Raw genomic sequence first — 22,812 nt, 5'->3', positions numbered from 1 at the left:
AAGGCCTGGGAGATACCCCACCTGGGTACCTGGCATCATGGAAACCTGGTCCCCAAGCGGGAATCGAACCCTGGACCTTCTTGCTGTGAGGCGACAGTGTTAACCACTACACCACCGTGCCGCTAAGACCTAAGGAAGATCTGGTGATATGAGATTTTGTTAATATAGCCCAACCCTAAGCATAACAACTGAAGCATAATACCACCTTGGAGAGCATATGGTGTTGGCTAGGACCGGCTATGTGGTCATCTTTCTTGTCTGCAGCCGGGGAAACAGCTCTGACACGTTTGTTGGGGCCGTCACTGAGGTCATTCTTTCCCTGGGACATCTTCATTGGATACGGCTCTGTAAAGTCCATACAGACAAAATCATAATTTAAAGCAGATGAAACATTTCAGTTAGGCTGTATGGTTATAGCAATTGTACACTAGAAATGTAGTAATGTCATATTACTTTTGCAAAAATATGTAATTTCATAAAGTCTGTAAACAAAGTTTTCATGGTTTCTCTGCTCCAAATTTGTCTCTTGCTCGTCTTTTCCACATGCTTGTTTTGATTCTGTAGGTGTGGCGGGGGGGGGCAAATACATTTGTATGCTCCTCTCTTACACATCTTTGTAAACAAACTGCTTTCTAGCGTTGCCTCCTTGTCTGCTTGTCTGATCATAGTATGGCGAACGTGTGGGGAGTTTTGTTTACTAAAAGGATATAGAATATTAGACAAGGGAAAAGAGTTCAATAGGGCTACAACGATTAGTCGACATAATCGACGACGTCGATCATAAAAACTCATCGACGGCGAATTTTTGCGTCGCTGCGTCGTATTAAAAAAAATTCATAGAACGTTTTTTACCTATCTTTGTGAAAGTGGCTTCTTAGCTGAAGACAAAGCAGAGGAACAGATTGGACATTGAGCATGACCTCAGAGTTGCTTTGTCTACCATCACCCCAGACTTTGAGACTCTTGTCAGGAGCAAACAACATCCCCAGTTATCCCATTAGTTCCCTTGGATGTTAAGCTAAGAAGTCTGCTAAGAAGGATATATTATTTATTATTATTATTTTATTTCATTGTTTTTAGCCCTAGTTGCACTCCCAGTTATCCCATTAGTTCCCCAAAACGTACTGTCGGTCTGTTATGTTAAGCTAAGAAGTCTGCTAAGAGCCCGGAAAAGGAGCCGCGCCCACAGGAAGCAGAGATAACAACAACATCGTTAGATTAGTCGACTAATCGAAAAAATTATCGACAGATTAGTCGACTACCAAAATAATCGTTAGTTGTAGCCCTAGAGTTCAACAATATGTCTTGTATTTATTGAAAGGATCAGAATTAGAATGACATATTTATGTAGGGTGGTCCATGGAACACTTAAACAGACATTAATGACATGATAGAAGAACAACCAGGAAGGGGATAGAGAAATATAGTAGGAAATAAGAGACTAGATGGAGAAAAGAGAGATTAAAGATAGAAGTCCAGAAAGACAGAAAGAGCATCTGACTCCAGACCAAGAGAGTGGAGTCCAGCCAGAAAGGAGACACCAGAAAGAGAGAGATCGAGCAAATGTCCTAGCCCTCCTTACTTATTATGCTCTGCTCTGTCCATAGGCGTATGTGGTCGGTGGCCAATGCCAAACAAGGCATCTGTGCATTTTCCCACCAAACCTAGATTCAAATGCATAGCTTTTATGCTTTTGCTGAAATGTTTTCTCCCCTAGCCCATTTAGCTACACGTTGGCCCAGAGATAACTAGGGAAATGCACAGGTGCTTGGCCTTGACAGACACACCACTGAACTAAGGAGAGGCCTGAATGAACTTACAATGTCATAACTCACTCAATATTCTATATTGATAATGATTGTACCTAATGACATTTAATAATAACTTTTAACTTAGATCAATGTCCCCAATAAGGTAAATAATAAGTACAAAGTCACTGAATATTCAAGCCTGATAATAATTTCCCACAAACGCAAACGGCAAGTCAGAGCTAGAAGACCTACCAGAGGAAGACAGCCGGGGCTGTTTTTTTCACAATCCAATATAAATTGACAATTTTCACTACTGCTCCTGCTATTTATTTTCCATAAAAGCTACACAAACGCTGCTCAACTGCTGCTTTAATGTACTTTAAAGTTTACGACTCGCTACACTAGCTTATAGTTCCCACTCCTCAACTTATTTTGTCTTATTCTGTCGAACGTCACCAACCATTTATGCAAATGACATGTCATCAGCTTGTGACTGCAACTTGTTCATGTTCGCGGATGACTCAGCCCTGCTGGTCTCTGACAAGAACAAGTTACAGGTTGAACAAACCCTCAGCTCAGAACTCGGCAGAATCTGCACCTGGCTCGCTGATAAACTATCATTACACCTGGGTAAAACAGTCCATTCTCTTTGGATCAAATAACAAACTCAGCAAGACCAACGGTTTCTCAGTTACAGTGGGTGACAATATATATCAGATATAAATTTCAAAGGTACTCACCGTTGCATTAAGGTTTCACACACACACACACGCGGCAGGGTTTGAAAGCTCGGCGTTGCTAATAAACATTTAAAATAATTTTTATAAACGAGTAAGAAAATCACTGAGCTAGCTAAAATGGCTGCTTCCGCATTTTCACGCAGGAGCACTGTGATTGCTGGGCGCACCAGGCACGTGACAAAGCAGCCAGCAATCACAGCGCTCCTGCGTGAAAATGCGGAAGCAGCCAGTGATTTTTTTTACTCGATTATAAAAATTATTTTAAATTATGTTTATTAGCAACGCCAAGCTTTCAATGCAGCCAAGTGACATTTTATTATTACCGGGTTTCCCCCCATATCACCACTCGCCCATATGCCCTTCACAACGGTGATGTTGTCATACTCGTCATTCAGAATACACCTGCTGAACCCCTAGCGTTGACATGAGATTAGATTCCAATGTATTGTCATCATACAGCACAAGTACAGTACAACCAGAATACGTTTGGCATCCAACCAGAGTGCAAATGTAACAAGTCAAGTTCAAGTTGTTTTATTTAGCTATTACATTACAGTGAAATGCTTGGTTCTTTCACTGCCTAGCCCAGTCCAGCCCAACCTAGACCAGCCCAACTTTCCCTGCCCAACCCAGTCCAGCCCAGCATCTTTCACTGCCCAGTTCAGCCCAACCCAGTCCAGAATAGTTCCCTCTTTCATGTTAATATGTGATATCCTAATATTTTGAAGAGTAGAGACGGTGTGATTAATATATGTTTTATGCTAATATTGTGAAGAGTAGAGACACTTAATGTTTTATGGTAATAAATATTTTAAAGTGTAGAGACACGGTGTGATTATTACTATGATTGAAAATCAATTTAGACAAAGACATACAAAGAAGTAATTATCACAATTAGCGATTTATTTATGGCTGGTAAAAAATCTGTTTGGCTGGTAAAAAAAATCATATACTCGCCAGTTGGCTAGTAAGCCAAAAAGTTTGTTTCCTCCCCTGGGTGGAACGGTACGTATTCGAACCGTACACCGTTCGGCACGACCTCCCCGGTTCGGGGCGTGTGTGTATTGTTCGGTTCACGGGATGAGCAAAAAAAAATATCTTCATTTGGCACGGAGCCGGGAGAGGTGACGTGCTGGCTGCTCAGCTGGCAGCAGGTGCTAGTGTGGAAATTGCAAGCGCAATATATTATAAATCAATCTTCATTACGACTTTAAAAACATAGCCATTAACATTACATAGGCCTACACACATCTTGCCATAACGTTAGCACTTAGCACAGTTTGTAGGGCTGGGCGATATGGAAAAAAATCATATTGCGATAACGATATGATAATGTTATCATATTTCTCGATATCCATAATTATCTAAATCGTTATAAATATATATAAAAAAAAATTTAGCGTTTTTTTTTTTTTTTATAAATAACAGATGTATGTTTATTTTGCAGCAATTCTTTGTTGCTGCCGCCATCTTTAGTGTTACGTCCCCTCACACTCCAGTTCTCAGGCTGCAGCTGGTTTAAAAGCGAAAGTAAACCGGCTTCTCTGCTGGCTGTGGCTCCAGGGGAGTTGAACAGTTCTGGCTCTGCTAGTTTATTTTCGATCTTTTGGCGCTTTTTTGGTGGACAAACCACCGCACATGTGCACCGTGACTCGTGACTGGAGTCTAGTTCTGCTAGCACACATAGCCTACTGTGTACAGACGGTTTCAAACTGTATTTTAAATTATAAAGCAAACAAAATAAATGGACAAGAGAAAAATAAATCTCAATTTGGTCAGTATTGTCATTTGGACAAGCAAAGCCATTACTTTAAGTTGCAGGCAAGAAAGACAAGTCTGTCCACTGTCTCTGGTTTTAAAACTGCCCTGTTGCAGGTCACAACAAAAAAAAATATATATATATATATATATATATATATATATATATAAATAAAAAATTAAAAAACGATTTTTCGATTTGATTTTATTTTCGATATTTGATATCGATTATTAAAATATATCGCGATATTTATCGTTATCGTTATATTGCCCAGCCCTAACAGTTTGTACAACGCACTTTGACTATGGTAGCCCGCCAGCCCTAACGTTAATACAGCTGAATGAAATGTTACCGTAGCTACTAGCTAGAGAAAATGAGAGTCTGAGAGGCGGGGTGTTGAAAGACAATGATAGGCGTTTATTCAACATCCAAGAAGGCTAACACACAACAGTGTTTACTAACTCCAACCGGGACTATTGCCGCTTTTCCACTGCATGTTATCAACTAGATTCAACTCCGGTAACGTTAGAGTCGAGAAGGTCTGTGACGCTAAAATGTGCGTGCAGTCCCCCAACCCATAGATAGTTCCAACTCACCGAATTACGTTAATCCACCACAGTTGCACTCAATATTTAAATAATGTTAGTCTAAATAAATGTAGACAGATAATGTACGTATTTTTTAAATATAATGAACAGAGCAGTGTTGTTTTGAAACAGTAGTGTGTGTGTTAGTTTATTTATTTTAAATAACAGTGACACTTTTCCTTTCGATAAGAAATCCAGCCATATTCCTTTCCTTTTAAATACTGCACTTTAATTTCAAGCGGAAAACTAATCTTTCCATTAAGAACTGACAATCAGGGAATTTAAACATGGTTGACATTGTTTTTTTTGTGTTTATTTTAAAGAAAGGAAAGTCTAGTGCTGGCTGAGCATATTGTTTGTTTGCACTAAGTTAATACTTTGACAAATGTACCCTATATTTTTCAGTCAGTTCGATCTTTGTGTGCCAAACATTATTTAAGGCAAACCACTGTAAACCTTTTTTTTTATATTTCATTTCAACCTTTATTTAAAATCGTAAGCATCTGAGATTTCCCTCATTTACAGAAACGACGATTGTACAGTACATAATAAAAAAAACAATATTCACAGAAATTTAAACACCAGAGTAAAACAAATTAAAAACGTTTTAAAAATAATTTTAAAATATCAACTAAAACAGTTACAGGTAGTCACACAATGGTCTGAAATCATACATGTAAACATTCCAAGGGAAGGGAGAACCTCCAATTTTAGCGTGAGTTGAAGGACATTCCATGAGTTAGAGGCATCAAAGGAAAAGGCTGACTTCCCTAGCTCAGAACAAATCTGAGGAACCCTAAGAACCATCCAGTCATTCGATCGAGTTGAATAGGTTCCAATATTCCAAATTAACAGTGAGGAGATATAAACAGGTTGTTTACCAATAAGGGCTTTAAAAATAAATAAATACCAGTGTTTGTTGCGCCTTTCTGCAAGAGAAGGCCAACCCACCCTATCATACAGGACACAATGGTGAGTATCATATCTGTCACCAGTTATAAATCTGAGAGCTGAGTGATATGCAGAATCCAGAGGTTTAAGAGTTGATGCCGCAGCATGCCTATAAATTACATCACCATAGTCCAAAACTGATAAGAAGACTGATTCCACAATTCTTTTTCTACTAAATAGAGGAAAATTGGATCTGTTTCTGTACAGGAAACCAATTTTCTGTCGCAGTTTAGTGGCAAGATTTTCCACATGGAACTTAAATGTAAATTTCTTGTCGAGCCACAGGCCGAGATATTTATACTCAGTGACTCTCTCTATACAAGAGCCACTGACAGTAGATATCCTCACATCATCAAGGTTAATATTCCTTGCTCTTGAAAATAACATAAACTTTGTCTTACTAGCATTAAGAACCAATTTAAGACTAGTAAGGGCATCCTGTAGAGCATAAAAGGAAAGTTGCAATTTCTCAAAGGCCAGCTGTACAGAGTCTGCAATACAGTACACAATTGTGTCATCAGCATACAGATGGGCAGGACATCCATACAAAGAAGAAACAATATCATTAATATAAATTGTAAAAAGGACAGGACCCAAAACTGAACCTTGTGGCACACCTTTAGTCATGGCCAAGAATTCAGATTGTGCTTGACCTAACTTCACACACTGCCGCCTAGAAGATAGATAATCCTGAAACCAGACACAGGCATTATCATCCAACCCAATGTTAGATAATTTCTTTAGAAGTAAGTAGTGATCAACTGTGTCAAATGCTTTTGATAAGTCAACAAAGAGGGCAGCACAATGTTTCTTCTTATCTAATGCTGAAATAATGTCATTTGTAACCTGAGTGATGGCTGATGTTGTACTATGTTTGGCTCTAAAACCAGATTGTTGAGAGCTAAGTATGGAGTTAGTTGAAAGGTAATATTTGAGTTGTTTACTTACTAGTGTTTCCAGGACTTTAGCTAAGCAATATATATAAATGAGAAGCTGGGTTTGCACTAGGGTCTGTTTCTTCCTTGTGATATTCACATTCGGGTGATGCCGTTTCAAATGCGTGATAAAGTTCACAATAAAGTTGAACAATGACATAGATCTGGCTTGTCAGTTAGTATTGATTCGCCATACTAAGGCTAATATGCTATGCTGAATTACAGCTCTCGTTCAGTGTAGCTGCGCGCTGCGTGGGATGAACAAACAACATCCGGTTAGTTGTGCACGTTATATTAGGGCCGGGGGGATTTAAGTTCCGCAAAAAAAGGTTCCGTACCGTTGCAATCGTTCGGTGCACAGCGCATACTGTACCGGAGGACCACATTGAGGTGGTACAGTACGTATTCGCGTACCGTTACACCCCTAAGCGCCATACATGCAAACAAAACCTAAATGAAAAATGAATGCTTTCATCATCATCACTGTATAAATATTCTCCCATTTCAGATGATGACAATCAGAGTGCTGCCAGTGGTTCTCGCAAATCTCAGGAAACTCCATTCACTTTAGCACAGCTAAAGTTCATCAGAGACAGGGACTTCAGTCTGTGTGTTGGTGGGTCTTGTCTGGTCTGGTTGCAGAGGTCATTGAGATCTGGCCAGTCAGACCAGACCCCGAAGCCCTTGGCCCGAGAGTCCAGTTTCCCAGAGTCTTTCTTCCTGAAGCAGAGGAAGTTATTCTGGTCTGCGGTGGCCAGGGGGATCTTCCTTCTGCGTAGATACAGCAGGAGAGAGGCCCTGGCCATTTCTCTGACGGTGACATCATCATTGTTAAGCATGTGGAGCAGGTGGGCTAGCCTGGTGGCTATGTAGGTCCACTCGACATTGGGGACTCCCAGCCCTCCCTCTCCACATGGGAGAAAGATCATGCCCCGTGTGGAGTGTGTGTTGAGGCCTACCCACTTTCTGACCAGCTGAACAGTTTTTTTTGTCATTTCTCTCAGTGCCTTGAGAGGGATGTGTACATTGGCAAAAAGGTGTTGGATTTTAGCCAGAGCCACCTCTCTCACAGCCTGGAACTTCATGATGACGGGGAGGGGGGACAGGTCAATCAGGTGTAGACGATGGAGAAACTCTGTAGTGAGCTCCTCGACCTGCTCCCCCCACTCTCCAGCGATGTTAAACCTGTGGCCAAGGTATGGGTAGGTCTCATTACGGGAATACACCTTGATGGGTTGGCCCATTACAAGAAAGGAGGGGGGCTTGTCGTTCTTGGCCTTATACCAGCGGTTGCCTCCACTGCGGCGCTCATGGAGTACGGCGCACTTGGCTTGCTTCACCTCCAGCCCTGACCACTGGAGGAACTCATCAGTGCGTGCCAGCATGTTAATGATGACATCTTCCTGTCGTGATGACACCTGCACGTCGTCCTCGTATCCCTGAACAGGATTTGGGGATCGGACATGCAGAGGAGCGCACTGGTAAATCCACTTCATCCACTGGTTGAGTGCTAGGATGAAGTTCACGGCACTCCAGGGACAGACAGTTTTTATTCCCACCTTCAGTGCAATCGGCTCTGTGAGCTGCTGCCCACAGATAACTTGGATAAATGAACCTTGGTATACACTGGATACAATATTCACAAAAGGCTGAGGCAGGTGTATTTCCTCTAATGTTTTTAACATCACCTCATGGGAGAGTGTACCAAATGCGTCTCTAAAGTCCAAAAACACTGTAAAATTTGGATGATTCATGTTTGAAATCGTCTATTCCGGTTTTTAAGCAAAACACATGTTCGTTCATTCCCTGTCTGTTGATATAAGCTTTCTGATGGGGGGAGAGAATCCCTGTGTCCACCAGCCAGGGTAAGATGAGGGTGAGTAGGCACTTCATAAAGACTTTATATATAGTGGGCAATAGTGAAATGTCACGCCAAGTGGAAGGATCATCTGATATATTTTCCTTTTTTGGTATTCTATGGATGAGGGCCCCTTTCCATGAATCAGGCACCTTCTCATTGATCAGGCAGGCATTGAAGATATGTGTGAGTGTCTGTGTTGACGTGGGCCTGGTAGCTCTCAACGTCTCATAGATGACCCCATCAGATCCGCTAGCCTTGTTATTGGGAAGAGAAGTCAGAACTGCATCCACTTATTCTGTTGTAAAATCATGGGTGTCTGGGAAATAGCCTGGCTCTATTTTGTCAATGAAATTGCACCAAGGGGGCATGGCTAGGGGAGTGGCAGCGCTTGGTGCAGTTTGACATTTGGCTTTATAGTAGTTATACACATTGCTTGTATCACTAACAATGGGGGGGGGGGGGGGGGTCGGGAAAACGGCTATTATTCAAAATGATATTGATTGCCTTTGACTTGCGATGTTGCCAGAGGTATGCCAGCTTGGTCATGGAAACTTTTCTTTTCTGCCGATGTGTCTCTGTCCCAGAGGCGCGCAACGCTGGTTGTATTCTCGCACGGATGAAGCAGAGCTGCGTTTCTATCCAATGTGTCAGAGAGTCAGGTGTTAGGTCTACTGGGAAATCGGCAGAGAGAGGGAATTTCTTCAGGATTACTTTTAGAGAACACACAGTGTAGCTGCTAGTTAACGTTAGCTCACCAGTAGCCTGCATTACTTTTAGAGAACACACAGTGTAGCTGCTAGTTAACGTTAGCTCACCAGTAGCCTGCATTACTTTTAGAGAACACACAGTGTAGCTGCTAGTTAACATTAGCTCACCAGTAGCCTGCATTACTTTTAGAGAACACACAGTGTAGCTGCTAGTTAACGTTAGCTCACCAGTAGCCTGCATTACTTTTAGAGAACACAGTGTAGCTGCTAGTTAACGTTAGCTCACCAGTAGCCTTCATTACTTTTAGAGAACACAGTGTAGCTGCTAGTTAACGTTAGCTCACCAGTAGCCTTCATTACTTTTAGAGAACACAGTGTAGCTGCTAGTTAACGTTAGCTCACCAGTAGCCTGCATTACTTTTAGAGAACACAGTGTAGCTGCTAGTTAACCAGCTCACCAGTAGCCTGCAATACTTTTAGAGAACACACAGCGTAGCTGCTAGTTAACGTTAGCTCACCAGTAGCCTGCATTACTTTTAGAGAACACAGTGTAGCTGCTAGTTAACGTTAGCTCACCAGTAGCCTGCATTACTTTTAGAGAACACACAGCGTAGCTGCTAGTTAACATTAGCTCACCAGTAGCCTGCATTACTTTTAGAGAACACACAGTGTAGCTGCTAGTTAACGTTAGCTCACCAGTAGCCTTCATTACTTTTAGAGAACACACAGCGTAGCTGCTAGTTAACATTAGCTCACCAGTAGCCTTCATTACTTTTAGATAACACACAGTGTAGCTGCTAGTTAACGTTAGCTCACCAGTAGCCTGCATTACTTTTAGAGAACACACAGTGTAGCTGCTAGTTAACATTAGCTCACCAGTAGCCTGCATTACTTTTAGAGAACACACAGCGTAGCTGCTAGTTAACATTAGCTCACCAGTAGCCTGCATTACTTTTAGAGAACACAGTGTAGCTGCTAGTTAACATTAGCTCACCAGTAGCCTTCATTACTTTTAGAGAACACACAGTGTAGCTGCTAGTTAACATTAGCTCACCAGTAGCCTGCATTACTTTTAGAGAACACACAGTGTAGCTGCTAGTTAACCAGCTCACCAGTAGCCTGCATTACTTTTAGAGAACGCACAGCGTAGCTGCTGTAATGTTTCTGTCCATCAATGAAGAAACTGGGGTTCTTTGAATATCATTTATTTAGGTCCTGGTAGTAGTTAGGTAGCATACAACAGGTAGGTAGGTAACGTACATGTCAACATGCAACAGATGTCTCATTATGACATTTATAGAGACTAGGTTGCGGTACCCTGGTAGATGGGGCCATCTAGTGGTTAGTATAAATCACCACAGCTGCTAGTTAATGTTAGCTCACCAGTAGCCTGCATTACTTTTAGAGAACACACAGTGTAGCTGCTAGTTAACGTTAGCTCACCAGTAGCCTGCATTACTTTTAGAGAACACAGTGTTGCTGCTAGTTAACGTTAGCTCACCAGTAGCCTGCAATACTTTTAGAGAACACACAGCGTAGCTGCTAGTTAACATTAGCTCACCAGTAGCCTGCAATACTTTTAGAGAACACACAGCGTAGCTGCTAGTTAATGTTAGCTCACCAGTAGCCTGCATTACTTTTAGAGAACACAGTGTAGCTGCTAGTTAACGTTAGCTCACCAGTAGCCTGCATTACTTTTAGAGAACACAGTGTAGCTGCTAGTTAACGTTAGCTCACCAGTAGCCTGCATTACTTTTAGAGAACACACAGTGTAGCTGCTAGTTAACGTTAGCTCACCAGTAGCCTGCATTACTTTTACAGAACACAGTGTAGCTGCTAGTTAACGTTAGCTCACCAGTAGCCTGCATTACTTTTAGAGAACACACAGCGTAGCTGCTAGTTAACATTAGCTCACCAGTAGCCTGCATTACTTTTAGAGAACACACAGTGTAGCTGCTAGTTAACCAGCTCACCAGTAGCCTGCATTACTTTTAGAGAACGCACAGCGTAGCTGCTGTAATGTTTCTGTCCATCAATGAAGAAACTGGGGTTCTTTGAATATCATTTATTTAGGTCCTGGTAGTAGTTAGGTAGCATACAACAGGTAGGTAGGTAACGTACATGTCAACATGCAACAGGTGTCTCATTATGACATTTATAGAGACTAGGTTGCGGTACCCTGGTAGATGGGGCCATCTAGTGGTTAGTATAAATCACCACAGCTGCTAGTTAATGTTAGCTCACCAGTAGCCTGCATTACTTTTAGAGAACACACAGTGTAGCTGCTAGTTAACGTTAGCTCACCAGTAGCCTGCATTACTTTTAGAGAACACAGTGTTGCTGCTAGTTAACGTTAGCTCACCAGTAGCCTGCAATACTTTTAGAGAACACACAGCGTAGCTGCTAGTTAACATTAGCTCACCAGTAGCCTGCAATACTTTTAGAGAACACACAGCGTAGCTGCTAGTTAATGTTAGCTCACCAGTAGCCTGCATTACTTTTAGAGAACACAGTGTAGCTGCTAGTTAACGTTAGCTCACCAGTAGCCTGCATTACTTTTAGAGAACACAGTGTAGCTGCTAGTTAACGTTAGCTCACCAGTAGCCTGCATTACTTTTAGAGAACACACAGTGTAGCTGCTAGTTAACGTTAGCTCACCAGTAGCCTGCATTACTTTTACAGAACACAGTGTAGCTGCTAGTTAACGTTAGCTCACCAGTAGCCTGCATTACTTTTAGAGAACACACAGCGTAGCTGCTAGTTAACATTAGCTCACCAGTAGCCTGCATTACTTTTAGAGAACACACAGCGTAGCTGCTAGTTAACATTAGCTCACCAGTAGCCTGCATTACTTTTAGAGAACACAGTGTAGCTGCTAGTTAACATTAGCTCACCAGTAGCCTGCAATACTTTTAGAGAACACACAGCGTAGCTGCTAGTTAACGTTAGCTCACCAGTAGCCTCTAATACTTTTAGAGAACACACAGCGTAGCTGCTAGTTAATGTTAGCTCACCAGTAGCCTGCAATACTTTTAGAGAACACACAGTGTAGCTGCTAGTTAACATTAGCTCACCAGTAGCCTGCAATACTTTTAGAGAACACACAGCGTAGCTGCTAGTTAACATTAGCTCAACAGTAGCCTGCATTACTTTTAGAGAACACACAGTGTAGCTGCTAGTTAACATTAGCTCAACAGTAGCCTGCATTACTTTTAGAGAACACACAGCGTAGCTGCTAGTTAACGTTAGCTCAACAGTAGCCTGCATTACTTTTAGAGAACACACAGCGTAGCTGCTAGTTAACGTTAGCTCACCAGTAGCCTGCATTACTTTTAGAGAACACAGTGTAGCTGCTAGTTAACGTTAGCTCACCAGTAGCCTGCATTACTTTTAGAGAACACACAGTGTAGCTGCTAGTTAACATTAGCTCACCAGTAGCCTGCATTACTTTTAGAGAACACAGTGTAGCTGCTAGTTAACGTTAGCTCACCAGTAGCCTGCAATACTTTTAGAGAACACAGCGTAGCTGCTAGTTAACATTAGCTCACCAGTAGCCTGCATTACTTTTAGAGAACACAGTGTAGCTGCTAGTTAACGTTAGCTCACCAGTAGCCTGCATTACTTTTAGAGAACACAGTGTAGCTGCTAGTTAACGATAGCTCACCAGTAGCCTGCATTACTTTTAGAGAACACACAGTGTAGCTGCTAGTTAACATTAGCTCACCAGTAGCCTGCAATACTTTTAGAGAGCGTAGCTGCTAGTTAACCAGCTCACCAGTAGCCTGCAATACTTTTAGAGAACACACAGTGTAGCTGCTAGTTAACGTTAGCTCACCAGTAGCCTGCATTACTTTTAGAGAACACACAGTGTAGCTGCTAGTTAACGATAGCTCACCAGTAGGGGTGGGAATCACCAGTTTCATCACGATACAATATAGATTCTTTGGACAACGATACAATATCGTTGCAATTTCCTGGTCAGATGCTTGTGTACACTTGGTCTCTGATTAGTAACCGAGCACTTTTTCTGTGATGTCTGTTTCATGTTGATAATAATAATAATAATAATAATAATAATAATAATAATAATAATAATAATAATAATAATAATAATAATAACTTTATTTGTATAGCACTTTTCATACAGAGGTTGCAGTTCAAAGGTGTAACTGATGTAACCAGTGTTTAACAATCTGTACCAAAAACAATTACCACCAACCATTGTTGTGTGGCATTAAAAGTATCTTGTATCTTGTTTTGCCATAATCAGGTAGCAAAAGAAAAGAAAAAAACATTATATATATATATTTATATTAATCATTTTCGGCCAACTGTTTCCTATTTTCGGTATTGGTTTCGGCCAAGAATTGGTTAGGTCCAATGTCACCAGGAAATAAGGATTGGCTTATGGAGTTAAAAAACATTTCTATCAGGAAAGACTAGGTTTACATAGTTGAATTATAGCTTTTATTTTCACATAACAAAAGAAATCACTGAAATTATAGTTACAAGAAATGCACAACATAATTTGTCCTTTTCCTGTAAAATCAACTGAAGTGTTGCATACTGAAACGGCACACATTGTATACAAATTTTTATGAGAGAACTGTCAAGTCCATGCTATGCCACAAATTAATTGGCACACTAACATAATAAAAAAAACAAGCAATACTCTCAGTAAGTACATTGTATATCATATTTCACTGCTTCATGTGTAAAGCTGTTTATGTGAGAAATGGCAATTACTGGCAAATGGACAAGACAAGCTGAATGACAATAATTATCCGGGATCGTTTAAATCTGTTGTTTTGGTGCATTAATTTAGTCTAGGATAGTGATGGATAAAACAGCGAGAGGGCGATCCCATTCAACTCAGTGTCAGCCGAAGTGAACGTTTCCACACTTGGCACCAATGAGCGTTCATGTACTACACAGTGACGTGATCACCCTTCCTTCTTTTATAGTTTCCTTGTTGAGAACTCAAAAATACGTCTTGTTAAGTCCTGAGGGCTCAGTCCACAGGTCTGTTGCTTGGACATTGCATTGGAATGTAGCCTTTTTTTCATGCTCAGTCCATCTGCTCTAACTGGGGTGTCCTCCATCAGAATCTCTCCAGAGGTAAACTTCTGCCTTCCATCTTATCTTGTTTTATGTTCACGTTTTATTTCTTTGGAAAGCTTTTCTTGCATTTCTTTTTTAGGTGTAGGGCTTGGATTTCTTCTTCAAATGAGTTTACCAATGTCCTTAACATCCGTCTTTGGCTGGCTACTCGCACACTAACAACGCGTGACTCACAAGAGGAGTTTTCAAGGGGCAACGTCTAATCCACTGTCCGTGGTGCTGAACTGGACAGTGGAGAGGTGCTGAACTGGACAGTCTAATTTCTCCCTCTCCAACATTCAATTATACAAAAACAAAGACTGAAACTGATATCTAACAGAATGTTTAATTCTCGTATAATATTATTGTTATGCATTTGACTAAATTTACTTGCCAATTGGCAATATATTAATATTGTGTGGGCCAGATGGTAAGCTTTGCCGCCAGTTGACGTTGCATGACCTAATAGATCCACAGTCACTCACTCACTCAGTTTCCACTCATGAAAATCTGTCCTCATGCTTCCCCTCTATAACACTATGGGTCCTTGATGAAAAAGTAACACAACCGTCCATGTGGAGGGTCTAACAAACTTTGAAGCGGACAGGAGCTCAATGGCGTGTGTCAAGCTAGCGACAACAACAAAAAAAGTTCCGGTCAGAATCTTTCAAAATAAAAGCTGCAACAAATATGTATTTTCCGCTTTTTCTGGATGATAATATAATTCATTGTTGTTTTTCTTAAAGCAATGTTGTCCGTAGAGGAATTTCAATCAATAAATAAATCTACATTTTCTCACAGCGGGTACAGTGGAAATTCCTTTTAAGTAAGTAAGCATGCTAAGTTGTTGCATGAGAACAGTTTGATACAAAAAAGATTATAGGAGATAAGGTTATATACAAATATACTGGAGCAAAGGAAGGAGAACGAGAGAAAATAAAGATATGAAAGAGAAAGTAACATACTGATATCCTGATGGTCTGTGGGCTCCTCCTTCAGCACAGTGGACATATCCTGATGGTCTGTGGGCTCCTCCTTCAGCACAGTGGACATATCTGTGGGCTCCTCCTTGGGTGGGTCTAGCGGGTCCTGAGCCTCTTCCTTTTTAATCATCAGTAGGTCGCTGGGTGGATCTGGGACACAGGAAGACAGACACTAAGTATTTATATTGTGCCAGTATTATTAACTATGTATATTCATCTACCCAGAAGACAACACTGCTTCTTCATTTGTGATTCAGTGGTGGTTAGAACACAGAACCGTACATTACTGCCACCTAGTGGAAAGAGTGATTGATTGATTGATTTGATTGTGGATTAGAGACATCATCCAAGGGATAAAAACATGATAAAAAGCACTTATTTCCATCGTGGTCCCTGGTATTAAAAAACAGGATATACATAAAGAGTACGGTAAATTTCCCTTATGCGTGTCGTAGTAGACCATCTGCCCCAAATGGCGTAATAATAATAATACACTTTATTTGTATAGCACCTTTCATACAGAAACTGCAGCTCAAAGTGCTTCACAACAGAAAAAAGACATAAGGCATAAAATGAGCACATTAAGTGCAGACATATAAAATCACAGTTTTTCACATCCCAACAGGCCACCTTGTTTATGGTTTGATTCAGTTTTAAATAGACAAAAAAAAAGAGTAAGATAGAATAGACAGAGTAAAATAGTGCACATAAAGTCACAGTTTTTTACAGTGCAATAAAATAGTTCTGGATTACTGTTTAAAGTCGTCTTTACCTTCTCTGTTTGGTATCCACAGTTTAAAACTTGACAGTCTTCCCTCCTGTTTGATACCCACTTTGACCCTTCGAACCTCCCACTCAGGGCAAACCTCCCTCTCAGGGCGCAGTTCCCTCTCTCAGGACACAGTTCTGGGCCTGGGTCCTACACAGTTTTAAAGCCTGACAGTCTTTCTTGTTTGATACCCCACACAGTTTAATACCTGACAGTTTTGAACCTGTAATAAAAAGAGTAGAATAGTACAGTGCAATAAAATTGTAGAATAGAGTAGATAGTAAAATTATGCAACAGTGCAGTGCAATAAAAGGTTAAGTAAAATGATGCAAAGTGAAGTGCAGTGCAATAAAATAGAATAGACAGTAAAATACTATAGTGCTACAGTACAATCAACAGCAGAGTGTATTAAAAGGCTATGATGAAGAGGTAGGTTTTTAGCTTATTTTTTAAAATATTAAGAGATCTAGCTTCCCTAATGTCCATAGGTAGTGTGTTCCATAACTTTGGTGCATAGTTTGCAAAGGCTGCATCCCCGATTCTCTTTAGGCTGTGGTTTGGAACCTTCAATAGACTAGTAGTAGATGATCACAATATTCTAGAAGGCACATAGTTGACTAGAGAATTAGCAATGTAGCTTGGTCCTGTGCCATTTAGTGCTTTGTACATTCAACCACCTTGAAATCGATTCTAAATGTTACCGGAAGCCAGTGTAGGTTAGCTAATACTGGACTGATGTGGTCTCTCCTCTTGGTTCTAGTTAGTAGCCTAGCTGCCGAGTTTTTAATGAGTTGGAGTCGTTCTGTGGTTTTCTTTGGGAGGCCGTGAGGAGTGCATTACAGTAGTCAAGTCGGGTTGAGATAAAGGCATGGATCTGTTTTTCAGTGTCTTTTTTATTCATAAACGGCCCTACCTTAGCTATGTTTCTAAGGTGGAAAAATTATCTTTTTGTCACCTTGTTGATGTGTGATTTAAAGCTTAGGTCTGAGTCTATTATAACACCAAGACTTGTAACTTTGGGTTTGATCCAAGGAGTAAGTTGCCCCATATTGCTCTGTAATATCTCTCTTTTTGTTATAGGACCGACTAGTAGGATTTCAGTTTTGTCCTCATTTAATTTGAGGCAGTTGTTCGTCATGTGTTACGGAACGGGAGTACACACTCTATCTCTATGTATCATCGATTCTGTAAAAGATTGTGTTGAGGTTCTATCGGTTCTCATGTTGCCTGCAACTTCCTGGATGGAAATTAATTCAAACAGTATAACAATTAAAAAAATGAAATCTCAAAATTGCCCAAGTCAAGAAAAATAAATAAATGGGCACGGCTGGGTGGCGCAGCGGAGATTGCGCTCGTCACCAATGCAAGAGACTCCGGTCTCGAATCCGGGTGTCAGCATTGCCTCCGGCTTGGACCAGCCGTCATACTAACTCAATTGGCAGAGTTAGAGGGTGAAAGTCGATGGGTGGGGATTTGGACGTTGTGGACAGCGACTCCTACAGGTCGGTTGGGGGACAGATTCAGATTCAGATTACTTTATTCGCCATTTCATACAAGTACAAAATGGAACGTGTTTTGGCATTACAGTGCATACTTTTTTCACAATTAAGAACAATACAACAGTAAATAAATAATTTTAAGTAAAGTGCAAGACTGGACATAACAGTGAGACAACAATAAGACTGTGAAAGTGCGGTGGTTGGGGACATGGATACAGTGCAACACAAAGTTCAAGTCCAGAAGTCCAGCCCTAGCAGCACAGCAGAGACAGGAAGTAGCAGGGGTAGTGTGAGCCTCCCATGCATTACACCTCGCCACTGAGAGTCCACGCTGGCAGGTGAAAAGATATGACAGGCTGCCTCCTTGTGTACCGGAGGGAACACGTGATGCAAGGCTTCTATCCTCCCTACAACCGACCAGTGGGGGGCATAGTCGAGCAACGTTCAAGACAGGGGAGGGGAGAATTGGAAATATGAAATTGGGATGGGAGAAAAATAGGAAAAATAAGGAGAAAAAGTGGATACACTTTTTTTTTTTTTTTTTTTTTTATAATTATCATCATTATTTGTATTTATTTATAATGTGTTTTTAGTAACATTCTTTGTTTGCCTCATTGGATTGAATTGCAGGGTGGAGAGCTGTAGTAATCATCTTGAGCACCCAGAAAAACCCAACTCACCAACTTGTGGTTCAGCTGACTAGATTTTATTCAGAATTGATTGGTAAGATACAGAGATGGGGACTCGAGTTTAAGTCGCATGCAAATCAACTTGACATGACTTGAAACTCATACCCTGGCGACTTCAGACTTGAGTCAAGACTCAAGATTAGGGACTTGTTCATTAGTGAACCATGTAAGAGAATGGCACAGCCTAAATAAATAAAACATTTTATTTTAATTTAATTTTCAAGGTAATATTCTGTGAATTGTGCCTGCATTGACCAAAAAGAGCAGTCATCCAAACATATGTGTGCCTGTCAATCGGACCCTTAACACTTTGAGTGCCAGGGACGCGTTTTGTCGTTAGTTCATGCTGCCAGTTGAGTGCCACCAACGCTATATAGCGTGTGTTTGTCATATTTTTTTTTATTAGGGATTTGAATTCATATTTCATCAATCGAGCCTCACGCTAGTGTTGCAGACTCTCTCTGAGCTCAATTGGGAAAATACCGCCCCTATCGTCTCTCCCTGTGTAATTGCACCCCATTGGTTTAGACTGATGAAGGGGGGGGGGCCCTGTGTACTTATGCACGCTATAGAAGCGATCTGAAAAATATATTCTCATTTCCTGATCAGCGAGCACACACACACACACACACACACACACACACACATGGGGCACACGCTGATATATAGGTCAAAATAGATCCGATTACCCCAAGACTGGTAAAATAAATTGCTTACCTCAGATCAGATGTTATCCAAAAAGATTATTCCAATTCCTGATCGCCATTCCAAATATCGATTGCGTTTATTGATTCAGCGTTGGGTACTGTAAATGATGTATTCCACGCGTTTTCCGGCTCGGCGAATCACTTGGGTCTCTTCAGATGCCTCGCCGGAGAAGTAACATGAGGAAACGGTCCCCCCCCCTAGGGTTGGGAATCGAAAACCGGTTCCCATTGGGAACCGGTTCCTAATTGGCCGATGCCTGGAACCGTGTGGCTCCTGTGACTTTCGATTCCCTTATCGCTGCCTACAGTTGCGCAATAACGTTACGTTAGCATGTAGCCATGGCAGACTCTATTTGATTCCTTAAGGGCTCGAAATTGCCTGGGTTTTGGTAATATGCTCCCGAAATGCTCCCGCTGTTTGGCTACTTCTATGTGCAGTGAAAACTACTTGAATGCTTTAGAACCTAGTCATTGATTTAGATCAGGGTGAGCTAAAATTAGCCGCGGAGCTAACGTGAGCTAACGCTATTTAATCAAGCTCACAAAGAGAGATAAACAGCTGACAGCGGATAGTACAGGTACAAATACAATAAAACAGCAGGTGGGGGCTGTTGTGTAAACCTTGTACTCTTTAGTTCACATATAATGAGAGACGTGAGTGCTTGTTTACAAGTCTGTAAGCCAGTTAGCCAGGAAGTACAGTGGTGCAACATACAAATGTGTCCGTGTAGCAACACAAGCCAATACATAAAGGACAGTGGCCCGGGGAGGGAGCTCTCTCTGTGTGTGTGTGTGTGTTGTGTGTTGTGTGTTGTGTGTTGTGTGTTGTGTGGTGTGTGGTGTGTGGTGTGTGGTGTGTGGTGTGTGTGTGTGTGTGTGTGTGTGTGTGTGTGTGTGTGTGTGTGTGTGTGTGTGTGAGAGAGAGAGAGAGTGTGAGTGAGAGACAGAAGTCAGAGGAATAACAACCTGTTATTCAATAGATTAAATTAGTTTAAGAATAAAAAAATAAATACATTTTAAGAGAATCTCAAATACATTATTTTATTTAAGTGTAGGCTATAGTTAATGTTTTATTTTTTACAGTTTTTGTATTTTTCTGACATGGGGGCTCAACAATAAATGACAATCAGAAATGTCAAGTTGCATGTTGTTATTCTAACCAGCTTAGACCCCGACGCTCTGCATCTTCTGGCCGCCTCAGACCTACTCCTATCCGAGCTCCGGGAGGGTCATCAAAGAGAAGTCGCCTATTCTCAGTCCTTGCCCCACAATGGTGGAATGAACTACCCACCCCAGTTAAGACAGCCGAATCACGTCCAATCTTTCGCCGTCGACTAAAGACGCACTTCTTCAACCATTATCTGAATAAAAAAAAATATATCTAACCCTAACTAACCGTACTGTCATGCACTTGTCCTAATAAACTAACCTACACTGTAGCACTCAACACTTTGATGAACATTGTTGCTCAGCTGATAGAGGTGTGCCCTTCCTGATGGCTTGTCGTACAGAACTTGTAAGTCGCTTTGGATAAAAGCGTCAGCTAAATGACTAAATGTAGTTCTGTTGCATTTCCAATTTATTTATTTAAAGTATAAATTGATCAGGTATCGATAAGGGAATCGATAAAGAATCGAATCGATAAGCAGAATCGATAATGGAATCGTATCGATAAAATCCTATCAATTCCCATCCCTAACATATACTATCGATAATCTATCATTTATTTGAAAACTATTCATAAATAGGCCGAAAAATTACAACGTTTTTTGTGTATGCCAGAATATTCCAGTAAAGGGCGTTTATCACGGAATCTATATATTTTCCTGAAAAGGGATTTTCAAAATGCTATAAAACGGAAATGAACCGATTAAAAAACAATCCGTCTCTACAATGTTGACTGCAAACAAGTCATTGATAAACGACGGGCAGATTAGACACATAGCCATAATTTAAGAGAGAGATTATGTGTTCACAACGCTATCATTGAAGTGGGTGGTGGCATTCAACCATGCTTTACCATGTTAACAAGTGGCACTGATAGTGTTAATGCACACAGAGACATACGTCTGTTAGATATTAATGCACAGAGACATGCGTCTGTTACAGATATGAATGCACACAGACAGGGGTGTAGCTCCAGATTCTGGGCCCCATGAAAGAATGTATTTGTAGGCCCCCAGTGAATGCGAGCGCGCGTAAGCGGAATTCTGTTTGCCATTTTTTTATTGATAAACGCATAATATGGAAACAAACATAGTATCAATGAGAGCATCAATAATACACCTGAGTGATGTCTAGTAAAAAAAAAAAAAAAAATTATTTAGTTTATGAAGAACGAATGTAGGCTACAAACTGCATAAACATCTGCGTCATGATCTGACACTGGACTGGATTGACTGATATATTGTTAGAATCAGCTTGTTGATGCAACAGCCGTCTGTTTCTCTAATGCACACTGGTTGCCATTTGTTTTATTCTATCAAGGTTTGTATTTTTCTTTACATCTTACACTACTGGCCAGGAGAGTCGATTGTCTTGGTTTATTGATTGATTTGTATAGTGGAATAAAAGACAGCATCCAAGGGATAAAAACATGAGAAAGTGCAAGCACTTATTTCCATTATGGTCCCTGATTTTGGACATGGACACACATCAACATAAAACATAGAGCATATTTGAGTCAAGTATGAAAAAACGTATTGAAAATGTAAGATAAAGCCTTGTATACAATGATGAACAAAACAATTATACAAGATTGCAGAAAGAGATGCTATAGAAAAAGAAGGAATGTGAACTTACATATATCCTGATAATCTGTGGGCTCCTCCTTCAATCTAGTATAAATGTCCATAGGTGGGTCTGGAGAGTCTAAAGTCTCTTCTTTCTTGATGTTCAGTAGGACGTCTTGGTCCCTGGGTTCTAAAGAAGTCATCTTCTACTGGAGCTGGAGTCCAGAGTGTCTTCCTGTAGGACGTCCTGCCCACGGTCAGAGTGAGTTACACCAGGTGAGTTCAGGTAGAGAACTATGGAGAGAGGATACTGTAATATATTTATTCATTAATATTCCACTGAAGGATTACAGATCCTTGCATCCAGCTCCTCTGGTGAGAGCATAATCTCCCCCACTCTGGAATGTGCATCTGTGACCAAGCTCAGGCCATGCACCCAGAAATACTTTGACCTGATGACCCGTGTGACCTGATGACCGGTGCATGCATGGCTGTATCGGGCCTCTGGCCACAGGCCAGTGAGATGGAGCAAACCTGAACATAATATATCCCCAAACCAGACCATGTATGCCAATGCCTGTCGGATCATCCATTATTAACCAGACATCAACCTCGCTAAATTGGGAACTCACAAGAGTATATAAATCACTGTCATGTATCATTCTAGAGGCTCTCAGCCGTGGAGGGCTGGTCTCCAGGACTGGTTCTCTTCTCTGTGTGTTCCAGCCAATAAAAACCACTGATTGAATTCACCGTTGTCTCCTGAATCTCTGTTCAGCCGGCTCATACATATCAATCAAAAGAACTCAGCTTTTTGATACTATCAATACTAAGGTAAACTTTTGTAAAGGTTTGTACTTTTTTATATTATATTGTATTTGTATCTATACTTTAAGTGTATATAGGACTGTGAAGCTATTTTCGTCCGGATGTTGAGAGGACGCTGGCGTGTTTATCGCCGCTTCTCACTCTGGAAAAGTTTGTTATTTTTGTATGTAATCATTGCTTATTATTACCGCAAGTAGCAAGGATTCGTTGTCTA

At 40.9% G+C, this 22,812-nt stretch overlaps 1 protein-coding gene across 1 annotated transcript; it reads right to left on the bottom strand.

Moving 5' to 3' along the window:
* Positions 1–175: 175 nt before the first annotated feature.
* Positions 176–21,991, bottom strand: LOC311234144 (uncharacterized protein; the record flags this gene model as incomplete). Its single annotated transcript, XM_084321260.1, has 3 exons — positions 21,841–21,991; positions 15,357–15,524; positions 176–345 (listed from the first exon to the last, which is right to left on the bottom strand). The coding sequence occupies exons 1-3, from the start codon at positions 21,971–21,973 to the stop codon at positions 176–178; spliced, it is 471 nt and encodes a 156-aa protein (XP_084177386.1). The 5' UTR covers positions 21,974–21,991.
* Positions 21,992–22,812: the final 821 nt, after the last annotated feature.

Source organism: Notolepis coatsorum (assembly GCF_963971535.1).
Source record: "Notolepis coatsorum genome assembly, chromosome: 9".
Classification (NCBI taxonomy): domain Eukaryota; kingdom Metazoa; phylum Chordata; class Actinopteri; order Aulopiformes; family Paralepididae; genus Notolepis; species Notolepis coatsorum.
Note: the sequence above shows the minus strand (reverse complement) of the source record. Positions and strands in the feature narration are given on the sequence as shown.